Source organism: Excalfactoria chinensis, chromosome 10 (assembly GCF_039878825.1).
Source record: "Excalfactoria chinensis isolate bCotChi1 chromosome 10, bCotChi1.hap2, whole genome shotgun sequence".
In the NCBI taxonomy this organism is placed as follows: domain Eukaryota; kingdom Metazoa; phylum Chordata; class Aves; order Galliformes; family Phasianidae; genus Excalfactoria; species Excalfactoria chinensis.
Genome location: NC_092834.1, coordinates 17,321,020 through 17,347,211, shown reverse-complemented (window position 1 = coordinate 17,347,211; position 26,192 = coordinate 17,321,020). Strand labels below are relative to the sequence as shown.

The 26,192-nt window shown below is 50.9% G+C and overlaps 1 protein-coding gene and 1 long non-coding RNA gene across 2 annotated transcripts in view; one reads left to right on the top strand and one right to left on the bottom strand.

Moving 5' to 3' along the window:
• Positions 1 to 2,638: 2,638 nt before the first annotated feature.
• Positions 2,639 to 9,809, bottom strand: INSYN1 (inhibitory synaptic factor 1). The gene is made up of 3 exons (XM_072345906.1): positions 9,673 to 9,809; positions 8,805 to 9,491; positions 2,639 to 3,423 (listed from the first exon to the last, which is right to left on the bottom strand). Exons 2-3 carry the CDS (start codon positions 8,985 to 8,987, stop codon positions 2,746 to 2,748), a joined length of 861 nt encoding a protein of 286 aa, XP_072202007.1. The 5' UTR covers positions 8,988 to 9,491; positions 9,673 to 9,809; the 3' UTR covers positions 2,639 to 2,745.
• LOC140256968 (uncharacterized) overlaps positions 9,779 to 26,192 on the top strand; it is a 34,767-nt gene continuing 18,353 nt past the window's right edge. Inside the window, exon 1 of the long non-coding RNA XR_011904889.1 lies at positions 9,779 to 9,870. This is a non-coding gene — a long non-coding RNA (uncharacterized lncRNA). The remainder of the gene's footprint in view (positions 9,871 to 26,192) is intronic.

Sequence of the window (26,192 nt, the reverse complement as noted above, 5' to 3'; positions counted from 1 at the left end):
CACATCCATGCCCTAGGGACACTTGACCATGCCCCACTGATTCTTTCCACTCACTAGCACTGTGACCTGGAGCTGCCTTATCCCCACACACCGAATCTGATAACATGGGCTCCACACTGCCACCAGCTGCCACTTGGTCCCCCTCATCCCTTGATGGGGATGCTGGGACAGCTCGTTCCCATCTCCCCATTCAGCAGGCAGGACCCAGGGAGCCAGGCTTATGCATCTTCTTCCAAAGGGTACTGGGAGAACTCAGTGGTAACAACCCCAGGAGAGAGAGAGGAAGAATTTGGGGGGATGGAAGCTGTTGCAAGTAATGCATTCTCTTTCTGTCAGGAGAAAACCTCCAGCAGCTGGTTACCCAGCTCCAGAGCATGCAGAGACAGGTGGAAACGTGGCTGGAGATAAGCAGAGCTGGGAAAGATGGGACACACACTCACTGCATTGCAGATCAGGCTGGAGAGGTGCGGGTGTGCTTTTGGGATGCTCCTACCCCGCAGCATCCTTTTTTTCCCATTGGGCAGAGCACTGCAGGGCTGGATGGGTGAGGATGAGGAGGGAAGTGCTTCAGCATCCTGAGGATGAAACAGCTCCTGATATCTGGAAGGAGAGCCCGAAGGCAAGCTGATCTCACAGTTATAAAGAAGAAGCATTGCGCGAGGCATTAGTACATTTCTTGCAGTAATTCAGCCGTGGAACAGCAAGGAACAAATAAGACAAGATGCTGTACATTAACAGAGGCAGAAGGCATAGCCTTTCCCTTGAAAAAACAAAGCATTTGTCTTCCAGCTGGGCCAGCACTCAGCCCTGAGCAATATGCAGTGCTTGGGGGCCACCACGGGAAATGGGGTGCCTCCAAGGTGAGGAGGGAGGTGGTCCATGGGCTGCTCCAGCATGACGAGCATTTGGATTTTTGCAGGAGGTGGAGCACTGAGAGCCTTGTGGGGTGTTTGGGATGCAGGTGTTGTCTCTGCTGCTGTCTATTTTTCCTGCCCTCCTCCCCAGGTAAAGATTTTCTTTGCATTTATCCCCCAGGATGGTGAAAGCGAGAAACCTGCTTTTCTCACCATCCCCGACCAGAGGCAGCTGATTCAAATGCAAAGCTGAAATTTTGCTTTAAAACCCATCAAACCGTGCCAAACGCCAGCACGGTACCCGCCGGCGGGCGAGGAAAGGGCAAAAATGAGCAAAGCTGTCACATCTCGTCCCCGAGGCGAGGAGCAGCCAGAGCCGTCGTGCTGGGTCGTGTCCTCGTTTTATTTGCTGATTGTTTCTTTATTGCTTCTGCAGGAAACATGAGCCCTTTGCCCCTTCCTCTGCCAGCTCTCGTGAGGTACCCGGCTCTGTTTTGGGCTTCCTCAAAGTTTTTGTGGTGTCTGAATAGGGGCTGAGGATGGGGGGTGGGGAGGGATGCTCCTATCCTGGCCCTTCCCAGGTGTTTGGGCTGTTCTAGAGTCAATTGGGGGCAGTTTTCTGCTATGGGCTTATAAATATTAATATATTAATATATGGTGTGCTGAGGAAGACAAGGTGTTCTCCCTGCACTGGAAATGCTGACGTCCAACTGAATGCCCAGAAAGTCACTTAGGAATGAAGAATAGCAATAAAAGAACTACACCAGGTCAAAAAAGAACCCCATCAGTCCTACGGGAGCCATAATTTTGGGTGACCAGTGCAAATCCTGCTGGGACACAAAGCCCGTTCATTCAATGCCATTCATCACCAAGCAATTATTACCAGTCTGAACGGTTCCTCCACATTTCAATTAATATTTTGTGTTCTTGTCTTGAACCTTGCCCTAAAAACACCTACATTTTCCTGCTCAATAACAGCAAAACCTCTCTGTGGCTGTTTATGGTCATGTAGGGGAGCACAAGGACGTCGCCTGCAGATTGAGCTGCTCTGAATATTTACGTTGTGCTCCTCCTGAAATTATTAAAGAACAAAGCTGCACCTATTAATCAACGTTTACAGTTGGGCTCAGCTATAAAGAAAACTCTTAGAAGTTAATAAGCAGCCAGCTGTTGACATGTAAAATAATAGAGGGTGTGCAGAGGAGCCATCCTGTCCCGTGTCTCCTTGTGGTGGGATGGAAATGGAAAAAACAAACCTTAGAAGTCCTAAGAAAATGACGTTATACTTATTTCAGCTCACGGGAGAAATTGATTCCCATAAGAAGGCATGCCCTGCTTTGTAACCAGTTGTTCCAAGTAAGGGGACTCCAAGATGGGGACATAATGTGGTGTGGGTCCCTGAGCTCCACTGCTGCCATTCCTGGGGTTGATTCCCTCAAACCACCTGCGAATTCTCAATTTGTTTTCTTCCATCCTGTTTTCCCTACCAAGTGCCTACAGAGCATCACAGCGAGCGATGTTCGCCCTCCCTAGCCCAGCCACCAACCTCTCCTGGTGTCCCCATGTCCCCACGTGAGAAGCTCTCCTCTCTTTGTGTGTGTTTACATAGGATCTTTATATGTTACCACTGGTATTCTCCATGATGAACGGTTTATTGAGCTGCATCTTCCATCCACAAAACAGTTGAAAATTCCCTGAGCCTCAAAAACGACGGGTAAGGTAGTTGGACGTTTGTCTCCTCTGCCAACTTTTCATCTCGATTTTATTAGTAGTAGCGATTTACTTAAATATATATTTATATATGTATATATATATATATATATATATATATATACCTCTGATCCCTTCCCAAGACCCCCAACCCCAACCCTTGGCTGGTCCGGAACCAACGTCAGTTTTTTGTTTTGAGTTTCTGTTTGGCTGGGATGTAAGGCAGCACCGTCTGGGTGCTTTTGTCAGCCACAGTCTGCGTGCTGCTGTTCCTCATCAGCCGCCGCGCTGGTGGCCCTCCAGTGGTGCCACCACCATTGCCACCAACAGACGGTTGGTTCTTTGGGGTCACCTTGAGGCCGCGCTCCTCGGTGCTGTCCTCATTTGGGGATGCTTCGTCAGCACCATCCCCATCATCATCGCAACACAAGGCGTGGTAGAGCACCTTGTCGCTGAAGCGGACCCGCTCCCGCGTGCCGGCTGTCCGGTGATGGGGACCTTTCTGTTGGGGAGCGAACGCCTCCTCGCTGGATGAGTCCGGGGTGCCCCCTCGGGGCCCATTGGCGATGGGCACCCCGCCGTTCATCAGCCGGTAGTCGGGCTGGCGGCACGGCGGGGGCTGCGGCCGTGGGGGGTCGGGGCCGTCCCCTTGGTCAGATGGGGTGGAGGTATCCAGGAATGAGCAGAATTCCCAGCTGTCGGACAGGATGTCGGCCGCTGCGAAGTCGAGGGGTCCCAGCTCGAAGGAGACCCCCCCTTTCTCACTGCTGGAGGTGCTGCTGGCCGTCGCTGTTGTCCAGTCATCCGGCTCCAGCTCGAACTCAAAGTCAGATGTCAGCCGGTCGATCTGGCTCACTACCTGTGGGCAGATGGATGGACAGATGGACGGGTGGATCGGCCCTTAGTGGGAGGAGGAAGAAGCCCACCCAACGGCATGGTGACAACGGGATACTTGTGGTGCCCAAGTAGCTCTCTGCTATTTTTTGGGGGCCCCCAACAAACTTCAGACTCAATAGAGGGGGTCAGAAAGAAGTCAACCCAAATCCCCATGCACATGGCATCCCCTGGTCCCTCACACCCCACAGTGGGGAAAGAGCAGTCAGAACTGCCTCCTTTGCCCCCAGCATCTCAGCTCCCCAAGTGGGGAAACTGAAGCAGGCCACTCCAGGGTTGCGTGATGGCTGCTCCCCTGTCACTAACACAGTGTTTAATGTATCAAGAGCCAGTGAGAGCATGGCATCCTGGGGACAGAGTGGTGCCCTATGGTGTCCAAATCTGTCTCCACATCCTTTATAGGGTTGCTTTTCATGATTGCTTTGCTCTTCCTTTTCATCCCTCAGCCCACCCACACGTTGTTTCCTGGTGGAAGTAAACCACGAGCTTCCCAAATTAAGGATGGAAGACAAATCAACAAGCCCTGTCCTGCCTGACACCTTTCATCGCCTCCACACTCTGCCAGCAATCCTTGCTGTATCTCCACCAGCATCATGTCCAAAGCTGTTGGATTCTCCTCATCCACTGAGAACAATCAATCCCAATGCTAAACTACCCCTCCACCGTTTCTATGGACTTTTTAACACAAGGTTTTTTGAGCACTTTTGGAGGAAACTAAATCCTCAGGCTTCAACCTTCCATCTCATTTTCATCGCAAAGGCTTTTCCTTGGTTTCCATCCCATGCCCTTGTTCTGTGCATCCTCAGCTTTGAGCCAGAGGGTCGAGTGAAATATTATAATGCTATAAATGCACCCTAAAACCGTGTCCAGCAGTCCGGGGCTCATCTGGAGGACACAACATGATCACCATCCATTCTCCAGGCTTTGGCTTTGGAAGATGCCAAGAGCAAGCTGGGGCCCCTGGCTGGAGCTGCAGCACTCACAAGAAACATCTCAAATGAGAAATGCTCCCAAAGCACGACCAGATTGCTTTTTATTTCCTTTTCCTTCTTGTTCTTTGGGTGAAAAGGGAGTGAAAAGAAGCCTATGCAACCTCTTCTTTCTCAGTGATGGGAAAGAATGAGGAAGAAGCTCAGGAAAAGAGTTGTTCCTGGGAAACACCCGGTTATTATTATTTTTTAATAAGGCAGAAAAATGATTTCATGAAACCCTTTGCTAAAATGAGATCACCCCTTTTTACAGGAAGGCACAGCACTGGTTCCCTTTACCAAACTGGGGGACCATCCTCACCTCCCCCCACCACTGGGACCCTCATGGGGACGTTGGCACCTGGGTGCCAGGAGGAGCCGTGTCTCCGCTGTCCCCATTGCGGTCCCTGTGGGGATTAATGTCACATCAGCTCTATTTTTAGGAGCGCCCTTCCCTGCACTTTCTATTTTAACCGGGCAGTGGGGAGGGTGTTAAATACCTCCATGACACCAGGTACATGCTGAGGATTTGAATGCAGAGCAGGATTTGGTCTTTTCTTCCCCTCTGCTTCTTTGGTCTGTCAAAGGATTTTAGCAGAGTGAGCTGGGATGGGGGCTATGGGGAGGGGCAGAGAGACCTGAGCCCACGGCTCTGAATGGGTTTTGGGATGATGAATGGGCCTGGAACCTGAAAGTGGGTGCTGGGGCCACTGGGGTTACTGGGGTGCCAAGAGAGGACATCCCTCACCTATCGGTTGGAATGCAATGGCCTCACATTGTGCCAGGGGAGGCTCAGTTTGGATATTAGAAAGAGTGGTGATGCATTGGCAGAGGCTGCCCAGGGAGGTGGTGCTGTCACTGTCTCTGGAAGAGTTCAGGAAACATGGAGATGTGTCACTGAGGGACGTGGTCAGTGGGCATGGTGGGATGGGTTGGGGTTGGGCTTGGAAATCTTTTTCAGCCCTAATGGTTCTATGCAAATTGATGGAGCTGGGCTGATGGAACAGAGCAGGACCAGCTGCCTCCAGTCACCCCAACTGGGAGCACTGGACACTCCCCACCCTGGGTGCCCACCCAGCAGAACAGCCCTGGGAGCTTTTAAGCTAACATCTGTGCACCCAGCGGGGTGGTTCTCTCCCCAGCTGGATACCTGCCGAGGGATGATGAACAACCGGAGCATCATGGCTTTGTTTTATTACTATTTTTAAACGGAGTTTTGGTAACCAGCTTTGGCTGCATTTCGACACGGCGACCGCGCTGTTTCTTATTCACAAGATAATTTCTTTGACAACTCAGCAGAGCTGCTGGGGAGCCAGCAGATGATGCGGGAGGACAAGAGGGGACTTCAAAGGCTGCGTCCGAGCGGGCGGCGCGGTCTCCCCGATGCGGGCGGCGATGGATAATGCACCTCTAGAAGTGGATGGAAGGAGCAGGGAGATGCTCACCATCAAAGTGCTGCAATCTCACGGCCCTGGCGTCGCACCCTTTGAAGTGGAGCAGTGGTGGGATCAAAGCAGGGGGGTAGCCAGGAGCTTTTGGTTCAGTGACAGGCAGTCTGTGCCTGTGCACGCATCCCACCCCAATGGCTTTCCCAGCACAGGGCAAAGCAACAACTCCATGAGAGGAGCGGTGATTTTTGCTCCCTGTTCCCAACACTGCGCTCCGAATCATCCCTGAGGATTTTCCCACAGCACAGAAAATCCATCCCTCCATTGGGAAAAGGAGCAGCCCAACGCCTCCAGCAGCCCCGTGACCCTGCAGCCCTGCAGAAGGGACCTTCCCACGTCTCCCCAAACACTTTGCAGTGAAGGGGAGGTAAATATTTAATAATGAATGAATGATTAATCGGAGCTCGCTTGCAAGAGAGCGAGGAGAAGCTGGGCGACAGTGGCCTCTCTGCCCAAGCTGACACATATAAATGAGCACTCCGTGTTGTCTGTTCCAGTGCATCGAGCATCTCTGGACCATTTGCTGTATCATCAGCCACTAAAGAGTTCAAACTCATCACACACATCTTTGAAACGTGCTATTGGAACAGCAAGCCACCCTCTCACCAAGAACTTTCCAAAGCGTTCCCAGTTAATCACCTTTCAATTACAACATTATGAAGGTATTTGTTCTAGTGCAGACCTTCCTCCCACCAAAGGGAGGAGCAGGGGATGACCAGGTGTCACTTCCTCCAGGGGGGTACAGGTATGATGGGGCACTCATTTTAGGGGGGGGGTTGAGGGCTTGTGTGTACACCTGGGGATGTGCAGGGATGGCATCATTCTTCCCATTGTGCATCCCATGGGAATGCAGCTACCTGTGATTTGGGTACCAAGGGTGGAGGATGCAGGAATATACCAGAGATGGAGGATGAGGATACTGAGGCTGTGTAAGAAGGATGTAGGTACCAGGGATAAAGGATGTGTGTACCAGAGTTTGCACCAGTGGTGCAGGTATGGAGGACAGAGGATATGGGTACCTGGGATGAGGGCACCAAAGATACGGGTACCAAGGATGGAGGATACAGGTACCAAGGACAGAGGATGTGGATCCTGCTTAGCGGAAGCACATTTGGTCCTGGCCTCCTGTGTAATTTTTACTTCCAGTGTGCGATTTCAGATGAAGATTTAATAATCATTTTCCCCTCACATAATACAGCCCTGTCGTGGAGCGCTGGAGAATAATTATATACACAAAAGGGAAGAGGGAGGGAGGGAGAGTGGGAGAAAAGACTGGTAAAACAGCATCCCCAATACAATGGACATCTGGAATGACAGCCTTCAGGGAGCAAACAATGTAAGGAGTGAGGAATGAGCAGGGATGGGTGCAGAGAGAGAAGAGGAGAAGATAGATGTCCCCAGAGCCCTGTGTATGGCTGGTCGTCAGACTTGTGCTGCAGGCAGCTTGGGATGCATCCCTTGGGTACAAATAGGTTGTCCCCTGTCCTTCTTGTCTATTCCTGGACCTCCTGGAGTGGATGAACCTCTCCAGAGCCCTTCATACCTGCCCTGTGTCCTCAGACCACCTTCTTCTCTTCCCCACCTGGCTTGGGCAGCCTACCAAGAATGCTGCAGGGATACTAAAGGACTTTCCAGCCCCAAAAGTTGAATGGAGACCAAAGGGTTAAGCTCTGGAGCACTCAGAAAGGTTGCTCAGGTGCACATGGAGGCCTCTCCTGGCTTTAAATACATGGGCTTTATGGAAGGGGCACTGAAGCAGCCATGAATTGCCATTTTTAAAGGCCTCTCAAAGCTCCCGGAGGAGACTGAAGTGAGTTCAGACCAAACAGTAAACAGCTCTGCCTCCTGATTATTATTATTACTATTTCTAATATGTCAGGGATTTGTCAGAGGGGTTCTGAGCAGTCTGAGCAGGGGTTTGGAGCTGAAGGAACCTTTCTGCTCTGGGTGTGCTTGGGTTTGCTTTCTGCAAAGGAATAAGAGACCTGGTGGGGTGATGAACTGGGATGTGGCATTGACCCCCCCCCCCCCCCCCACAGCCCCATGGAGTGAGCAGAGCTATCCCAAAGAAGGCCCCAGGTAAAGCCTTAGGCTGGTAGGTGTCACCTCCCTGAGCATGGCCACATCTACACTAAGTGTGCTGTCAGTCCACCTGCATCCCAAGGGCTCCAGATGGCTTCTGGTGCCTCCACATGTCTCCCACACAGTGGAGCTGCTTTGCTCCTCTATCACGGCCCCCCAGCAAAACCTGCACAAATTTCTTCCTATCCCTCATGGAAATAAGTTCTCACCCATTTCAACAATCCAACCACACCTGGCTCAGGGCACACAACCACCTGCCCCATCCCAAAACCAAGCCATGCTCAAAGCCACCATCACATTCCTATTCAAAATGTCCACAACACACGGCCACAAACAGGTCCACTTCCCAGACAAACGGGGGTTGTCCAACCCCTCCACAATTAAATTCCCCATCACTGCGCATCTGGACCAACTGGAAGCTCGAACCACACTTTGTATGCATATACACACATTTTTTTTTGCCAGCAAAAGGGAACCTTCTGCCATGTCTCCCTCCACAGTCTCGCCATCCCCAGGCCAACAGCATGAGGGATCTGTCACCTCTCCATGCACCCCTGTGCTTTGAAACAGAACCCCCCCTAGGGCAGAGCATCCCTAGATCCCCCAAGATTTGCCCAGCTTCAGCTCTGTGCTCCAAGCTCTCTCCCAGCATCCATGGGGACGGGCAGTGTGGCCCCAAGCATCAAGGTCAACAGAAATTCCTCCAGATCTGGCTTATTTCCACCCCACTATTTGCAAGTGATGCTGATGGGGACGGGGCTGGGACAAGCACAGCTGCAGCCACCCCATTTCCTCATACCCCTGTGCTGTATCCCACCCGACATGCTCTCCCCACAGCACTCTCCTACCTCCCGGAGCTCCTTGGCGACCTCCTTGAGCTCCTGCAAGATGCCTTCCAGTTGCCCGATGACCATTTTCATCCGGCTGCGGATCCTCTCCCTCTCACATTCGCTTTTGCCGCTGCTACAATTGCTGCTGCTGCTGCTGGGGGGGTCACTGGGCTGCCTGTCCTGGCAGCTCCGGGAGTCCATCCTTCCCTACCGGCCTCGGCTCCCGGCCCCAAGGGCTCTGTCCATCCTGTGACCCCCAAACCTGGTGGCCTGGCGTCCGCGCAGCCCCTCTCGGCCGGAGAGCTCTCACCATCTTAACGCCCCCCAGGAGTTCCTGCTGGCCTCCCCGCCTCACCACCGAGGCCGTTGTCGGGGGGCTCTGAGCCGCGGTGTGGAGCAGCAGGGCGACCAGAGGCTGCTCCAGGCTCTGGGTACAGCATGCGGAGCTGGACAGGGGTTGAGGGGGGGGGTTCAGCTGGCAGCCGTGGGGATGCTCAGGGGGACCATGGAGGAGGAGGACGAGCCCCTTGGATGTCCCAGGAAGCTAAAATCCAGTGGATGGAGCTTTTCCTGCTTGCTGAGGATGGGGAGGGTGATGCAGTGCTGGGTGCTCCCCAGGAGCGGTGCAGCCACCCCACGTTGGGCCCTCACTCCAGGGCTGGCAGCTCCGAAGCTGAGCGGCGATGGGGGTTCCGAGTTCCCCTCCTGCAGGGACAGACAGACAGTGAGGGATCCAGCACTGCTGGGGATGGAAAAATGGGGAGGGGAGAAGGCTCTATATAACCACCCCTCCGCCCCTGCTTTGAGACGTGCAGACGGGGGGTCTTGCTGAGCCAGATGGACGGGCAGGCAGACAGATGGACAGACAGACAACCTGGGAACTTACCGGTGCAGTGGTGAGCAGGCAGCCAGATCCAGATCGCCCTTTCCCAGCGCCTGGCTCCGCTCCAAGCTCTTCCTCGTCCTTTTATTATTTTTTTTTCTTCCTTCCTCCCCCTCCTCCTCTTCCTCCTCCTCTTCCTCCTCCCTCAGGGCTTCTGCATGGAGGCCGGGGGCCACCTTCTCTCGGCTGCTGTCAGAAGGGGTGAGATGTTACCTGCGGGGTTCTGGGGGGAGGGGACACCCCTTGGGACTCCTCCACTTTAAGGGGGGGGTCAATCAAAATACCCCTCAGCCCCCACCTCTTCCCTCAGGAGGTGGGAAAATGCACCGAGGGTGGAGGCAGAGTGGGGTGGGGGGCATGGAAGGGAAGACCGGTGTGGCTGCATCCTCTGAACCCGTTACTCGCATCTTGCATCCCTGCTACTTGAATCCTCCATCCTCAGTGCTTACATCCTCCATCCCCTCCACCTGCATCCTTCATCCTTGCTATCCGCATCCACTATCCCCAGTGCTTGTATCCTCCATCCTCGATGCTTACCACCCTGGTACCTACATCCCTGCTGCTCACATCCCTGGTACCCGCATCCTCGGTACCCGCATCGTCCATCCCTGGTACTCACGTCCCCGGTTCCCACATCCCCGATTCCCGCATCCCCCTCCCGCTTCTCTTCCCCCCTCCCTACCCCGCAACCCCCCCCCCCCGCCTCTTCCCTTACTCCCCCCGGGACCGACCGGTGGTAGCGGTGCCGGATCAGGGCCGGCCGCCCCCTGGGCTCCGGGGGCGCGGAGCGGGGCGGGCGGCTCCCGGCGCCCCGGGCAGAGCCATGGGGCGGGGGGGGAGCGGCGGTGGGCGCCCGGCCCCGGCCCGGCCGCAGCCTCCCCGCGGCTCCCGGTTTGGCTGCTGTGTCAGAGAAAGGGGCCGAGCCTCGGCGGGCGGGGGGGGCTTAAAGGAGCCGGGAAAGCCTTTCGAATAAACGGGGGGAAACTGAGGCACGGCTGGGGTGGGGGCTGGATGCGGGTGGGCTCCAATTGTCCCCACTCTGATGACGCCAGTGGGGTCATTAGAGAGCAAAACGCACCCCGTTGCTGTGAGTTTTGGTGCAGTTTTTGAAGGAGTGGTTGAAAAACAGGCACTGATCAAGCATGAAGCTCATGTAGCAAAGAGACAGGAGGAGAAGCAGCACCATAGGGCTGAACGTGGTTGGTTTGGAGGAAAACAAGGGAGAAAGAAAGAGGATGGGGCTGGAAGGGATTCAGTGGGGCTGCAGGCGAGATTTCCTAGTCCCATTGCAGAACCCGGACGATAGGTGGCAATCCCAGGTCTACGCGAGGCAAAGCAGTGTGCTCCTACGTGTCTGATTTATTGCCTCCCCCCGGGTGTGTGTAGAAGTGCTGAGTACACTTTTTGGCTGGCGCCCGACCTGACTCATCCTTCACCCAGCGGCTCCCTGAGCTCACCCCGAGCCAAAGCCCAGCCCTGGGTGCTGCTTTGGGTGCTCTCCTGATGCTGGCGGTTCTGTGGTGCTGGGGTCCTGCCAAGGGGCACCCAACTCTCAGCATCCCTATGATGGATCTGTGGTTTTCTGGGTTTCCCACCATAAAGCAAGCGAGGCTGAGGGCTCCTGCGTGGTCCTCATCATCACAGGTGCCCCTCGCTGCTGTGCACCCTCCCTGTCGTGACTCACTGGCACAGATGTAACTCGTCATTAAGCAGCGCTTCTTTTCACAGCCATTTCTTTCTGTTTCTTTTGTATTTTGATTGGAGTGCCAGTCGGTTTATCCATCTTTCCTCTCCCTAAAGAGAGGGATGGGGGGATGCAGAAAGATGTGGTGAGCTGGGGAGTGCTGAGCTCAGGTCCCAGGCAGAGGGGGAAAACTGGCAGAGAATGTATTAAGAAACAGCATCAGAGCAAAAAAAAACACCCCCAAAAGCTGTGCTGTCAGCAGCATCTCAAAGATCTGCTTTTTCCTCCATCTCACTTCCCCAGCCCATCCCTGGAGGCATTGAAGGCCAAGTTGGGTGGGATCCTGGGCAGGCTGATTGGGTGGGTGGCAATCCTGCCTGTGGCAGGGGGATTGGAACTATGTGATCTTTGAGGTCCTTTCCAACCCCAGCAACTCTGTGGTTCTATGGCTTGAGCCAGTGGGACCTCTCCTGCCTCTCCAATGGGAGAAATCCCATTGGATGTTGATGGCAGAATGAGCTTTAGCCAAAAGGTGGTGTGGGAATTCACATCTGCACCAAAACTCCATTGGGATGCATGTGGCTGACATCCTAATCCTCGCCCTGGACGGGTGGGATTTTTTGGGGAGATGACCCATGTGTGGTCAAGCTATCCTTGTTTTGGGGAATGATGGTTTTCAGATGTTGTAGATACAACCAGGCTGTGTGTTGCAGCTGGGCAATTTTGGGTTGTTTTCAAGCATCTTAAAAGCAAAATCTCTAAAAATGAAGCGTTGGCGTGAGCACCATCCCTCAGATGGGCTGCTTGGTTGGGAACTGGCGTGGGGATATTCCCAGATGCTTCCAAAATAAGGAAGCTGCTCCAACCCTGAGATAAATGTTTTGTTTGAATGACTTTATATCCCAATGGAAAATGTGTATCTCATCCCATTGGGCTGTGGAATGTGGTTTATTGACTTGTTGCATCAGGCAGTGGGCAATGGCCACCCCAGCGTTGCTCAGGGCTCGGATACAACCCAAGTGGGAATGCAGGCATAAAAGGCTTCAAAGAGCCCCAGCAGCTCCTCAAAGCAAGAGGGGGTTTACAGCAAGAGGAGATGGTCTCTGTACTGCTGAATGATGAGTAACCCCCAAAAGGGGCTCTTCTTCGTGGGAACTGTGCTTTTGGGGTTTCTGTCTTCTCTCTGCAAACAGGCAGGGCTTGTGTTGAAGGATGAGATGAGGTAGACAGAGAGCAGGGAGAACAAATATTAGTGCTCTTAATGGGTTTTTGTTTTACTGGCTGAAAGGCTATTAATCATCCCAGTGAGGGCAGTGGAGCCTTAGAGGGGCTTGTGGAGCCTGTAGTGGGTTTGTGCTGGAGGCTCACTGATGCAACCTGCGGTAGGAAGGAGCTCGGCGTGACCTCTGAGCATCTGGGAAGGGAGTTTCCTAGATGAGAAATGTGTAAAAATGTACATTTTTGGCTCTGGTGGACAAGTAGAGGTGTTTTCTAGGGAGAAATCGGCTCCAGTCTGCATGGGGGGCTGAAAACCATGGGTACTGCTGAGTGATATTGGTGTCCCGTGCCTCAATTTCCCTTTGGTTCTGTGTTTTGTTGAAGCTGTTGGGAGGATGGTGAGCAGCAGGCTGTGAATGGGGGCAAAGAGTATAATAAATCACAAAGTCAGTGTGTAACATCCCAAAGCACCTCCTGGAGTCAGGCATTAAAGGATCTGTTCTTTCCCCACTTGCTTGTATGTGGCTGCTTTGTTTGGGGTGGGGGCTTGCTGCCATATTTTACGCATTAACCTTTATTAATGGTGCTCAATTGAAGAAGCTGTGCCTGGCCCTGGCAGCCTGGTGCTGGGGAGCAGAGCTGCAGCTGGGCTTGGGCTCAGAGAAGCACCAGGGTTGGAAGTTCATGGCAAAGTGGACTTTTCCTACAGCTTTTCCAAAACTTCCCAAATAAACTCTGAAAGCAAAACTCGGCCTTCTCCCAAAGCCTTGGGATCGAGCGTTCCAGCTTCCCTTGCACTTTCCCTTTGAGGGATGCAGTATCAGCAGTGATGCTCTGTGACCAAAATGCTGATTGGGACCAAACCACATCTTATTTTTTTTCCTTTCCCCTTGCTTGACATCTCTCACCAGGAGCCGGATAGTGCTGGAGGTGCCCTTGGGAGCAGTGGGCTTGGTGCTGTCCTTGGGGGCATCCTTCTCAAGGGGAATCCCAAGCAGATGGACTCGACCTGCACCAAGGGGACCTTGCTCTAATCTCATTGCTTGCAGGATTAATCCAACTCCTTGGGCTTCATTTACATTTTTAAAAGCCTTATGGTGACCTTATCTGTGTTTCTGGCTCTTGTCCTTCGTCTGTAGCTCTGCAGGCACTGAGCTCTGCTTGAAGATGCTCCAACGTGGCTGGGCTGGGGAGAGAGCTGTAAACAGGAAGGACAAAATGGGCAGATTTAGGGGGATGTGCTGGCTGGTTTGAGACCCTGGATGATGTGGGGGGTGTTGGGCCTCTGATTTTACCATTCGAGCATCCCATAGAACCATAGTGTCATTAAGGCTGGAAAGGACCTCTGAGATCCCCCCACTCCAACACCAGCCCATCCCGCTGTGCCCAATGACCACGTGCACATCTCCACAGCCTTGGAGCACCTCTGGGGTGCCCCCACCACCTCCCTGGGCAGCTGTGCTGGTGCCTGACCACTCTTTCTGAGAAGAAGTTTTTCCTAATACCCAAACTTAGCATAGAAAAGATATTAGTGATAGAGCGGTCAGTGGGATGACTTTGATTTAAGGGCTTCTTGATGTTCACAGATAGCATCACCCCGTGTCGCATTTGTTCCCTTGCCTGCTGAGCAGAGAAGCATAAATAAGGGTAAATCCCCAGGGTGTGGGGAAAGTTTCACTCACTTAAGCTAAAAAGGAAAGATCCTTCTTTTTTTCTTCCCTTCGAACTCCTTCTAATATTGCAAGCAATGGGGATCACCTCCTGTTGAAATTCTGTGCACTCGAGTGGTTCCTTCCCATGGTGAAGCTGCTCCCTTGAGGCAGGCAGGCTTTGCTGGATGCCAGGAGCGTGTTAAGTTCCTCGCTCTGCTTTTCAAATCAATTGTGCACTGAACAGCACAGGTCTCAGCCTTCAAACCGCTGCAGCATCGTTAATATTGGGAATGTTAACACAGGGAGGTGGTACCCATCCCCGCTGTGATCCAGGTGGGTAGGAGCCACCCCTGGGCCCCCAGGCTGGTTAGCCAACACAGAGCTGGTTTCAAGCTGGATTTTCTATAGAATAGGAATGGAAAAGCAAAATTGCAGGGAGTTTCCAAATGCAAATCTCCTTTCAGCAGCAGCGCCTTGTTGAAATGTCGCAGTGAGACAGCGCTGGCATCCTCCAGGCACAAAGAGCTCTTTGAAACTTGGACAAAGGCATGGAAATTTGGGGGTTGCCAAAACGTTCCATGTTTTGTTGGCTTTTTATTATTATTATTGTTATTATTATATTTTTTTTTCTTTCTTTCCTGGAAAACTTTGCCTGTCGCTGCTCCAGGGCCCCGCTTTGCAGGCAAAAAAATATCCTTTAAGTTTGGTAATCATGGAATGTACATCTGAGGGTTTTGGATCTGATTGAGACCACCGGTGGGGTGCAGAAAGAGCATGAGGAACCTCAAATGTTACCTCTGTTGGTTTGGAAGGGTCGGTAAATGAGTTAAACCTGCTTTGTGCCTGCAGCCTCCCAGCACATCCCTATAGGAGACAACAAAGAATCTTCACTGCCACGTAGCAGGGATGGCTTTAAAAGCCAGGAATAGCTTAAAAAATAAAGCGCAAAACCCCATTCTCATGCTGCCAACCTATTCCACACCATCCCTGGCTGGGGTTGAGGGGATTTTGTGCATGTTTCTCCCAGTGTAGCTCCAATTTCTGCAGCGTTGGGTTTCCATGGCGACCTCTGCGAAGCATCCCTGGGAGCCAGGACCCCGAGATGCACCTACCTGGGAAATTAAGGGGTAAAAAAAAATAGCTGCCGCTTTGCTGAGTCACTGCCGACTTGTATTTATAGGCACTGGCAAACCTCGTTTTGGCATGCTAGTAGTATGTTTTATTAATCGCAGGGACCATGGTGGAAAGCTTCATGCCTTCCAGTTCCCCACTGAGGCTGGGCTGGGTTTTGTTAATTTAACAGCCACATTGCCGCTGGGTTTGGTGGAGAAAAAGTCAAGATTTGCCCCTTAAAACTGGCAGTTTTGGTGGGGAAGAGAATGGGGCTGTCCCCAGACAGTAGGCGCCTTGTCTGATGTATTGGGTTTGGGCTGGGACTGTGGGGAGAGTTTGCAGAGTGGGAGATCAGAGAAAACAAGCACCCAGGATGGGAAACACACAGGGAAGAGGCCAGAACTTGCTCTATTCTCTCAATACTGGTGAAGGGATCCTTGCAGGGGTTGTCCCATCCCTTGGGTGGGAACCCCGTGATGCTGTCCCTGATGCCACCTTTGAACCAGCTGGGAGGTGACCGTTGTGAGAGGAGAGTTTAAATGCCAATGTTCATACTTTGCGACAGCTTTTAAGACAGTTTTGCATAAAGTATCCCCCAGATGAATATTTTAAATGGACTTTAGCGAGATGCTAATGGGTTTTCACAGTTGATGATATTAAGCCTGTGTTCCCTCAAACCTTGCAGAGCTGTCTTTGAAGGGCTTGCAGTTATTTCACCTTGCTGATTCCCTGTAATTCCTTTTCCTGTAATTCCACAATGAAGCACTATCCCAGCTAAATGACCAAGGCAGGAGGTTCCACAAAGGCAGGTTTTATAGATACAAGGAGGTGGGGCTGTGTTGGGTTGGGCATTGCAAGGCATGGTCTACCCACCTCTGCAAAACAACCTGGTGGAAAAGGGTTTGTATCCTACCCAAGTGTGAGATTTTCATGGTTTGGACACCAACCCAACAGTTTAGGGGATGAAGATGAGTGAGGTGCTGGCCTTAAGTTGTAGTTCAAATGGGAAAAAATGGGTTTTATGTGTCTGCCCCTCATCTGCCATGAGCTGCCCAAAGACCCTGCATAGCCCGATCTTGGTTGGCAATCCCGCCCATGGGTCTGGAATTAAATCATCTTTAAGGTTCCCTCCAATCTAAGCCAGTCTGTGATTCTGTCATTCTATGATGTGTGCTCCCTATGGATGCCAAGGCCCCACTATCCCAGATGGGGACCCTATAAGGCAGCCCAATGGCTGCGTCTACCAGTGGCTTGACTTTGAGGTGCCTACTCATTCAAAGTCACCCACAGATGTTCCAGTTTTGGACTCTTCCTTGTCAGGAACCTTTTGGGCCAACCTGGACAAAATACATCTGGCTGTTTCTGAGTTTTGGGGGAAGGAGACATAAATAATGCTGCAACTGCTCTTGTTTTCTTTTCTTTTTATTTTTCTTTTTTCTGAAATATCCTACAGGGGTTGTATGTGGACAGGATGTAATGAGAAAGTGCTTATAACCTTGTGTGCATTTGGCTGTGCTCTTCTGGGTGTGCTTAGAGGATCCATCCTGTAAGCTGGCATATATTTGATGAAAATAGAAAGATTTAAATCTTCCTAAATTGGAAAGGATTAGACAAAATTTCTGGAAGCCTTCTTTGCTTCCTTGATGATGGGGAGATGCCCATCATGCTGTGCCTGAAACTTCAGAAGGCATCGCTTTCGTTACGCCAGTGCAAACTTTCCCACTCAAAGCCATTTGCTACAAGGCTTGGATTACCCACCACTATCTCTCCTTGGTAAGAGCCAAGTGCTTAAGTATAGCAGCAACTGTAATATATATTTTTCTTCCCTCCAAGCTTGCAGGGAAAAATAGCCTGGTTTGTTTAACCAGCTTTGTGGGCGCGTGGGCTGCAGTGCGGGAGGGTGCTGTGTGTTTGGGTGAGCTGGGGACGCAGTGCTGGAGCGTGTCTGGGAGTTGGCTCGTGTGAAATCACACGTGTGAGTTCTCAGCCTTCCTCTGGCTCTGGCTGGGGCTGAGATACACTGGGATGTGAGCACCCCACGTGTTACTGTCTTGTTTTCCATATCCCATGGCAGTGATGCGGGTGCAGATGGAGGATGCTCTCCCAGCCAGTAGCAACGTACCCATCTAGGTTTTGTGAAGCTGAAGGAAGGCACAGGGCCTCCTGATGCCTTAAGTTGGATAAAATTAACCTTGATGTTTGTGAAGCAGCTGAATGGTGTCTTGTTGAAGCCTCCTAGCTTGTACTGGCCATAGAGGTTGAAGCAGGGCAGCTTGTATAGGGACAGTCTGCAATACGGCATCTTTGGAGGCAGAAGCTTTATAGATAGGTCCTGAACCCCGCCTTTGGATTCAGACTGCCATCTGACAAGGGTTTTCTTCCTTTGCAACGTGAACATTTGGAGATGTCCCAAGAAACCTCCCCATACCCAGCCAGATTTTCATGCAGACAAATGTGGGAGTGATGGGAGGTAGGAGCTCAGAAGCATGGGGCAGGTCCCTGACACAGTATCAGGATGCTTTGTTGTGCTGCAGATGGGCTCTTCCAGCATGTCACCAGCAAAGGGAAAGCTTTCCTCATTGGTAAAGCTGAGAGTAACTCTAAGTTATTCTGAAGTAACATGACAAGCTACTTTAAGCAACACGAGATATTTAATCCTGGCAGCTTGAGCTGAGGCAGACTTGGAGCTGAACCATAGTGGAGCATCACTTGAGGAGAGGAGCACCTCTTTTGGGATGCAGGAGCAGCTGACCAAACCAAAAACCCCAAAGCCTGCCTTGCTAATCCTGTGCTTGCAAGAGACAGGATTGTACTGAGTGTCCTCTGCTGCTTCATTTTCTGTACTATATATACTGCAAGCCCTCAGCACGAGCATCGCATCTCCTTTTGCTCCCTGAGCTTTCTTTGCAATGTGTTTCTTATTTCCCTCACCCAAGAGAAGCTCTTCCCTGCTCTGTACCTTGAAATATGCATCATCCTCCTGCATGCTGCAGGGGCAGAAAATGAGAATCTCCATTTTGGGGGATGGAGAGGCTCATTCCCCAAATTCCTGGAGCTGGGTGTTGTGGGCCGATGATTATCACAGGACCCTCTGCAACACAACATGCAAAATATTGCCTGACCAAAAGCCGCTTGGGAGAAAATCTTCTTGCATCGCAGCAACACCAGCCCGTTCCCTCAGAAAAGCATTTGTGTGATAACAGAATCATCTAGTTTGGAAAAGACCTTCAAGATCAAAGTCTGTACAGGCAGGATTTGGGCTGGCTTTTATCAGGACAAGCTAAACTCTTTGGAAAAGCGTCACCTGAGGTGACTTTGTGATGTCTGGGCAGGCGGTCGTGCCAAGACCAAAGCCAGCCCTGGGGCTCCTGCTGGGCAATGCCACCTGGGTGCAGTGACCTTGGCGCCGGTGGCAGCAGGGGTTTGTCCAGGGCTGGTGCAAAGTCTGGGATGTGAGCACAAAAATAAACCCTCGATGCAAAAATATCTTTGGTTTCCTTCTGTGGAGTGGAGAAGAAGGATGCTGTGTGCAGGTGGTGCAGGCTTGTCAAAACTTGGATGTTAGATGTGGGTTAGGTGGGTCCAAGGCTATGGGAAAATCCATCATCGGATGGTGGAGAGAGACAGCATGTTCCCATGGCCTTTGGCAGTGGGGCAGGTAGGGGACTTAAGGTGCTTTGAGGCTCCAAATGGAGTCTTCTCATTTCTCCCCTCTGCCTGAGCATGGCAGCCTTTCTTTAATAGGAACATGCAGTAAAACATGAGCTGTTAAAGCTCTCCTCATGACTGGGCTTTTGATCAGGGAAGCATTAATTACGTTTGAGAGCAAAGGAGAGAGACTAATGAAGGGGAGATCAAAGGGAGCAGTGAGCACGCCAAGTTCAAAACCACAGCTTTTCCTGAGGACTCTCTGTTGGGATCTATCCTAACACTGACCCACGGCTCTCTTGTCATCCTCTGGATCATGCATTCACCCCAGGTTGAGCTATTGGGTGGCTCCCCTTCACCAGGACCCCATCCATGGTGTGGAGTTGGCTGCTGGCCAGGCTAAGCATAGGATCAGAGAGGGGATCGTGAATTATTCAGCTGGAGAAGTGCTCAGGGCTTTGCAGCTCTTGGTTTGTGCCAGCTCCCAGGAGCCCGTGCAGCCCATGGGCATCAGGAGATGCCCAGGGAAGAGGGGACCCCAGGGAAGGAGCTGGTGAAGATAAAAGACAATATTGGTATAGGAGTACCAATGTGGTTTAGTTTGAAAATGAGGAGCATGCTGATGAGAATCATAGAATCACTAAGGTTGGAAAAGACCTCTAAGATCATTTAGTCCAACTCTCTGCGACACACCAATTTCACCCACTGACCACATCTCTCAGTGCCACGTCTCCATGGTTCTGTAACACCTCCAAGGATGGTGACTCCACCACCTCCCTGGGCAGCCTGTGCCAATGCCTGACCACTCTTTCAGAGAAACAATTTCCTGATATCCAACCTAAACCTCCCCTGGCACAACCATTCCCTTGAGAAATGTGCTCTGGGAGAGACAGTGGAGAGCTGTGGCTTTTCCCATCCTGCTGTTGGACTCCTGGGAATGCAAATGCTGAAATCACTCCAGATGTGCCCCCAGCCCTTTCCTTCATTTATATTTATGCTCTGCTCAGTAAATCACTGATGCCTCCCTAAGTCCCAAAGCAAACAGGACAGTCGTGTTGATGGCCTTGCAGACACTGAAGTGATGGAGATGCTCCCTGGGATGTTCCCTCTCTGCTGCTTCTGGCCAGAGCCTAGGAGCAGGTATTTGCCGATCGTTCATTTGCTGGTTGATGGAATAAAAATGCAAATATTTGCCTTGATGAATGGTATTTGGCCACTGAGGCTGGTTGAATAATGAACCGCTTCTGCACGAGTATTTTGTCCATTAGCTGGCGGGAACTATTAGTGGTGTAATGGCTTTGGGAAGATTATTTGAGCAATGTGAAATCCCGCAGGCAGGGCTGTATGGAAAGCTACCAACACATTGAGTTCTGGGCCATCTCCAGACACTGGGCATCACTGCTGTTAAGCAGCCACTGTCCTCCTTCCTGGCTCTCCCGTGCGGATCTCCAGGTATCTCATGCTTGAAACAACCTCTTCTATCTCCTTTTGTCTTTCCTTCACCCCCTGTTTTCCCCTATTTGTCTCACTGTTTCTTACCTATCCTCACGTCCCCATCTCAGAGCATTGACCAGCTTTGCTTTTAGGCAGATGCAGATCCAGCTCTTTTGGCCAGGTGATTCCAAAGCAAAAAAGCATTTATCTGGTTCCTTCTATGTGCCCATGGAGCAGCCATAGGCACTGGGGGTTTGAATGCTGGGACCAGGAATTCCTTTCCCATCCTCCCACCACCTCTTTGACTCCCAGCTGTGACAGCGGAGCAATCCCCAAACCAGAGGGGTTGCACAGCAACAGGAGCTGAGAGCAGAGTGGAGAGGAGCAGGAGCTCTCTTGTTAGCACTGATGGTGCCTGATCCTCCCCCCTCACTTCCTCAGGCTCTAACACTGCTTCAGCAGGAGCAGAAGCAATCGGAGCTGGGACTGCCTTTGGCCTCTCACAGCTGTGTGTGGAGCATATGCATGAAATAAAACAAATATTTGGCTTTTAGGGCTGCATTTGCTCTCATTTTCCCACCAGCCGTTCCTCTTTCTCTATGCAGAAGCTGGCAGCCACCTCCAGGCCAGCCACTGATTGCCTTGACATTTCGTGCACTGATGTGTCCACTTCTGGGCTAAGCTGGGATGAAACTGCCCCAAAACAAGCAGTAGGATTGGATCAGTCGTGGATTGGATGATGATGCTTCAGCTTTGTGGGGGGGTAGCAGCACTGTGAGCTCCTCCTGAGCTTTTGAATAAAAGCAGGGGTGTGTTTTTCAGCCTGTGATGGACTAGCTGCAGTATGCAGCCAGCTGGAGAGTGCTGGGTCATCCCAGGTGCACCCAAACCGTGACCTGGGGCATTTCAGCTTTGGAAATTATGATGAATTGCATAAATAATCATTTCCCAATTACACGTTCATCAATTACCTGTTTATGACCCCACCACCCAAAACTTGATTAGAGTCCAGGTCCAGCTGGGACCTACGGCTGTTGCTGGTTTGTCACCAACTGCAGACGTTCCATCTATTTGCAATTGCAGGATCTTAAGGATGACCTACATCTTTCCAACCTTAGATTAGAAAAGCCATTATAAAGGCCAAGTCTAAGAGTTATCACAGCATCCAGGCTGGGGCTACTCAGGGCAGCACTGAGCACCACTTTACCCTTGACCATGATCTGCAGGGAAAGAGGTACCAAGAAATCACATCCAAGAGCCATACCCTCTTGTAGCCTTTTGCACCCAAAGAGCTTTGTGTGACTGCAGCTTCATTGTATTGCACAGCCAGTGCTGGTGAGAAGTGCTTCTAAAATGTAATTTCTGCATTAACACTGGGCTCCACTTGTGGGCTTGCTGTACCTTGCACTGAAGCGATGCTGCTGTCAGGGAAAAGGGCTTTAGCAACACCAGAGCTGCATGCAGGTCCTTATTGCTCTCCTGAGAGCACCGAATACATCCAAGGACCAGATGGATTTGGGTCAAAGGGGCTGGTGATGAGTTATTAGCATGGAGGGGACATGAGTGAGATGAGTGCCTGCAGTGTGGTTGTGGGTGAATGATTGTGTCTGGAGTCACCATGTCAAGAACTTGTTCTGCAGGCAGTAAAGCCACTCCGTGAGCATCTCAGTGGGTCTAGGCCTTGCCCAGGCTTTCTGTTCTGCAGCTAGAGGGATGAACGGGCTGGATTTATGGAGGTGGCCTTGCTAAACAGCCCTCAACATCCTAACTTAATGTCTCTTCCATACAGCGAAGATAAATCAAATCTCTTTCACACTGATTAGCATGATTTAGGGGGCTGCGGCTCACTACTAGGAGGTAAGGAAAAGCCTTGATGGAGAACCAGCCTCATTGGATTTTGTTGAGAGGCCACAATATGAACTGAGAATAGCAAAACGTGGGAGAAATTTGCTGTGATGTCCCCTTCACACCTTTAGCAGAAGAACCTGTGCCACCCAACAAATGCTCTGCAATGGGTGGAACAGTGACATGGGCTGCTGGTGACACTGGGCCACTTGGTTGTGCTGGTTCTCATTGGATCTATGGAGTCTTCAAGTTTGTCCAAAATTAGCTGATTTTAACAAAAGCTGTGTTGTGCAACCATTTTTTTGCTCCCCCTGCTCCATTTTCTGGGGCAATCTAGGGCAAATGGCCTATTTCCAGATTTGGGAGTGGACCAAAATGCTCAGAGCTGAGCAAACCATGCATGAAACCACTTCTCTGGGAAGAAAAACAATTATTTTCCGACCCGAAATACATATCTGTGGCTAATGCTAATTGCATAGCTCTGAATAATGCTAATTGCACGCAACCTCTGGGAAGACATATGTAGATAATAATGCCCCAGCCTTCAAATATCCTCTTCAGAAATATCATGAATAGGAGGTAAATGCCTCAATTTTGTCCCTCCAAGCACTTCATCACGAGGCTAACAAGCGTGGCAGGGGGTGGAGGAGCTGGGCAATGTAGGTCATGCTCCAGTTTCTTTCTCTGATCAGCAGCTGTGGGACCTCCATCCTCCCAAACCCATTCATGCCCAGCCCCACGCTTGGACCTTCTGTAAGTGATTTTCCCCATCTTGCCATTTTCCCACAATTTGGTGGCCCCGTTTACCCCATGCTTGGGGACATCCCTTGGGGGGACCCAGTGGGGTCCCTTCCCCTTGGTGCCAGCGCTGGAGAGGGATGTATGGCTTGTATATGGTGATCTGGCTGCCTCAGACTGGTAAATATAGCTTCAGCGAGAGCATGTCTGCATGCGTGTGACAGTCTGTGCAGCCAAGCTCTATTTTTAGGAGCGCTGGCAAAGGACACACACACACACGGATCTAATCACAGCTTCTCCCAGGCAAATGTTCTTTCCCTGGTTTTCAAGCCATGCTTATCAATTTCCTCCACATTGTTTCCTTCCCTTCATTCGTGACACGACAACCCGCTGCCGGCAGGAGGGAGAAAACAAGCCGTGATGGGGAGGGAAGTTGGCAGTGGGATCCAAGGTCTGCCCTCTACACTGGAGATATACCCCACAGCAGTGGGCTGGGGCTGCACCATGAGCTGGGTATTGATCATGGATTGGATATTGCTCCACGGGTTGGGGTTGACCATTAGTTGAGTATTGCCCATGAGTTGGAGCTGCCCCATGGGCTCGGTATTGCCCATAGCTTGAGGTTGCCCTGTGGGTTGGGGTTGCCCATGAGTTGAGCGCTGCCCATGAGTTTGGATTGCCCCGTGGGTTGGATATTTCCCATGGGTTGGGTATTGCTCTGTAGTTTGGGGTTGCCTGTAGGTTGGTTTTGCCTTGTGGGGCTCATTTGCAGGATCTGGAAAGCAAAGAGCACCAGGATATATTTCCAGGATGCCTTGCTGTTCTTGTGGAGCAATGGAAGAAGAATGTGATACAGAAAAGGGGGGAAGGCTGAGCATTAAAAATGACCACCTGTGATTTAGTGCTGTTGGCAAGAAGAGGCTGTTAATTTATTAAGGTTTGCAAGATATCCAGCATTTCTGCAGTATTTTCTTGGCATGGCTGTCCAGAGAGGAACACCATAATTGAGAGGTAAGCAGCACGGTCATTAGAAGCCTTGGTTTTCACGTAGGCTTGGTTGTGCTCTGCTGGATAACCCCAAAATTTCAGTTCAAAAAGAAAACCACAAATCACCTTTCCCTGGCTGTGCTTAATCACAGTTCCTCTTGCAGCAAACATCCTTGATATATTTAATTCACCCCATGGCTGGAGAAGCCCCACGCAGTTGCATTGTGACGACCTCAAGCAGAAACATGTTGGATGATAACAAGCGTGCCAGCTCAGGGACATAAATATTTCTGTAAGTCATGCACCTTTGCCAGGAAAAGTGTATTTTTTCTCCAGCTGATTTGCAGGCAGCGGCAAGACAGGCTTCCCAGGGTCTCTCCCAGACTCACTAAGTGGTCAGAAGCAATTAATTTAACCCCTCTCTTCCTCCAGTCATAGAGACGGGGATTATTAATTGACCACGGAGGTGGCAAAGATGGATGAGGGGAGTTAATGCTTGCCGTGAGCTTTCAGCGCAGCTCCTGATTTCTTCAGATAATGAAACTGAAACATTTTGATCTCCCCAAATTGAGTAAAAACCCTGCCTTTGGAAAGCCTCGGCGCTTTAACAGAAGCACTCCTTGTCCAGCATGAACAGGGCAAGTAGGAATCAATCACGGACTGAGCAGGACTGCGGCGCAGAGGGGGACAGAAGGTTCTTTCCTTGATGCTGGCTGTGAAATTGATGACTTCAGTTGAGGGGCAATTTTGGGATAAAGAATATTCTGAAGCAGAATTGGTTTTAGTAAAAATTTCAGTGAATGGCAATGGAAACCATCCTAGCAGACCGATGGGCACCATTTGCTTTGTCGGGACTTAAACTTCTGAGCTCCACACTAACACTGGAAGCCCCAGTTAAAATACATTTAAAATGCAATCTTACTCAAGATTCAGCAAAGGAAAGTTAAACCGGGCGTTCCCTAACTTTGGAGTCACTAATCTCCTTTTCCTCCAGGAATAAAGGAGGTGGCTCACCCAAACCTCTGCACTGAAGCCACACCAGAGTGGAAAAACCATTTGTAACGCTGTACTTGAGTAGGAAAAAGGAGCACCATGGGAGATTTGGGGAAGAAAATGGCTGTCGGCGGCTGTGCCACCGGAAGGCCCTGTCCCTGCGTGCCCTCTGCTCCTCCAGCTGATAGCAAACCCTGAAAGAAAATATATTTTCTAAATGGGCTATTTGCTTTCCTTCACCATTCCCCATAAACACAGCTTTTTGTCTCATAGCAAAGATGCTCTCTTGCTTTTATAAGCCATCTTAAGCACCACTTCTTACATCAATGGCTTTAAATGAAAAAAGAAAGCGCTTTTGAATACAAATGTGGCATTTACTTCCTTAATGCCTCTCTTGCGCTAAACTACCTTCAAACCCATCAGAGACACTTTAATATATTGAACAGAACTCCCCTCATTTTGATGCTAATGCAGCATTTCATGCAGATAATGTGCTTGAATCATGCGCTGAAATACATTAAAGGTGAAATCTAGAGCTTGGAAAACCCGTTGGTGTCTGGATGTGCTCCTCCTACCTCATAGTACATCCAACACTGGGGTCTGCCCAAGCCTCTTGGAGGGGCCAAGGCCATGTGTGTCCTACGTGACTTGGCTGATGCCTTCTAATCCATCACAGACCTCATATCCGTGGGCTTTCTCCATGCCATTGCTTTGCTCATTGGTAGGACTCCTTGCCGCAAGCTGCTCTGGAGGACAAAACGTGGTCCTGGGGGCACTTCAAAGTTCCATGGTTTGGATTCAGCCTTCAGCATCGCTGAAAGCCAGAAATGACCCAGGGAGGGCATTCCATGCTCTTGTTGGACTGCTTATGACCCCACACATCTCTTGGCCTCTCTCAGAGGCAGGAATTGCTGATCCCACCTGGATGGTTCATGATCCTGTTCTCCTAGTGCATGACAGCATTAGTCAGGAACAGCCGCTTCTCCCATTTGTTGCTCATTATTAGTCAAAACTAATAACAGAGCTCCGAATTTGGGTCGATATCAACTGAATCTTCTTAAAATAAAACCACAATTTTTAATGTTTCCATTTTGGGTCAGCAGGTGTCAGAGGACTTGACAAGAAGCACCTCGTTAAAAAGGAATTAATTTATTCACAGGAACCTCGTTTTGTTTTGAGGAATCAAAGTAAGGCATGTCAGGGTTTGGCAA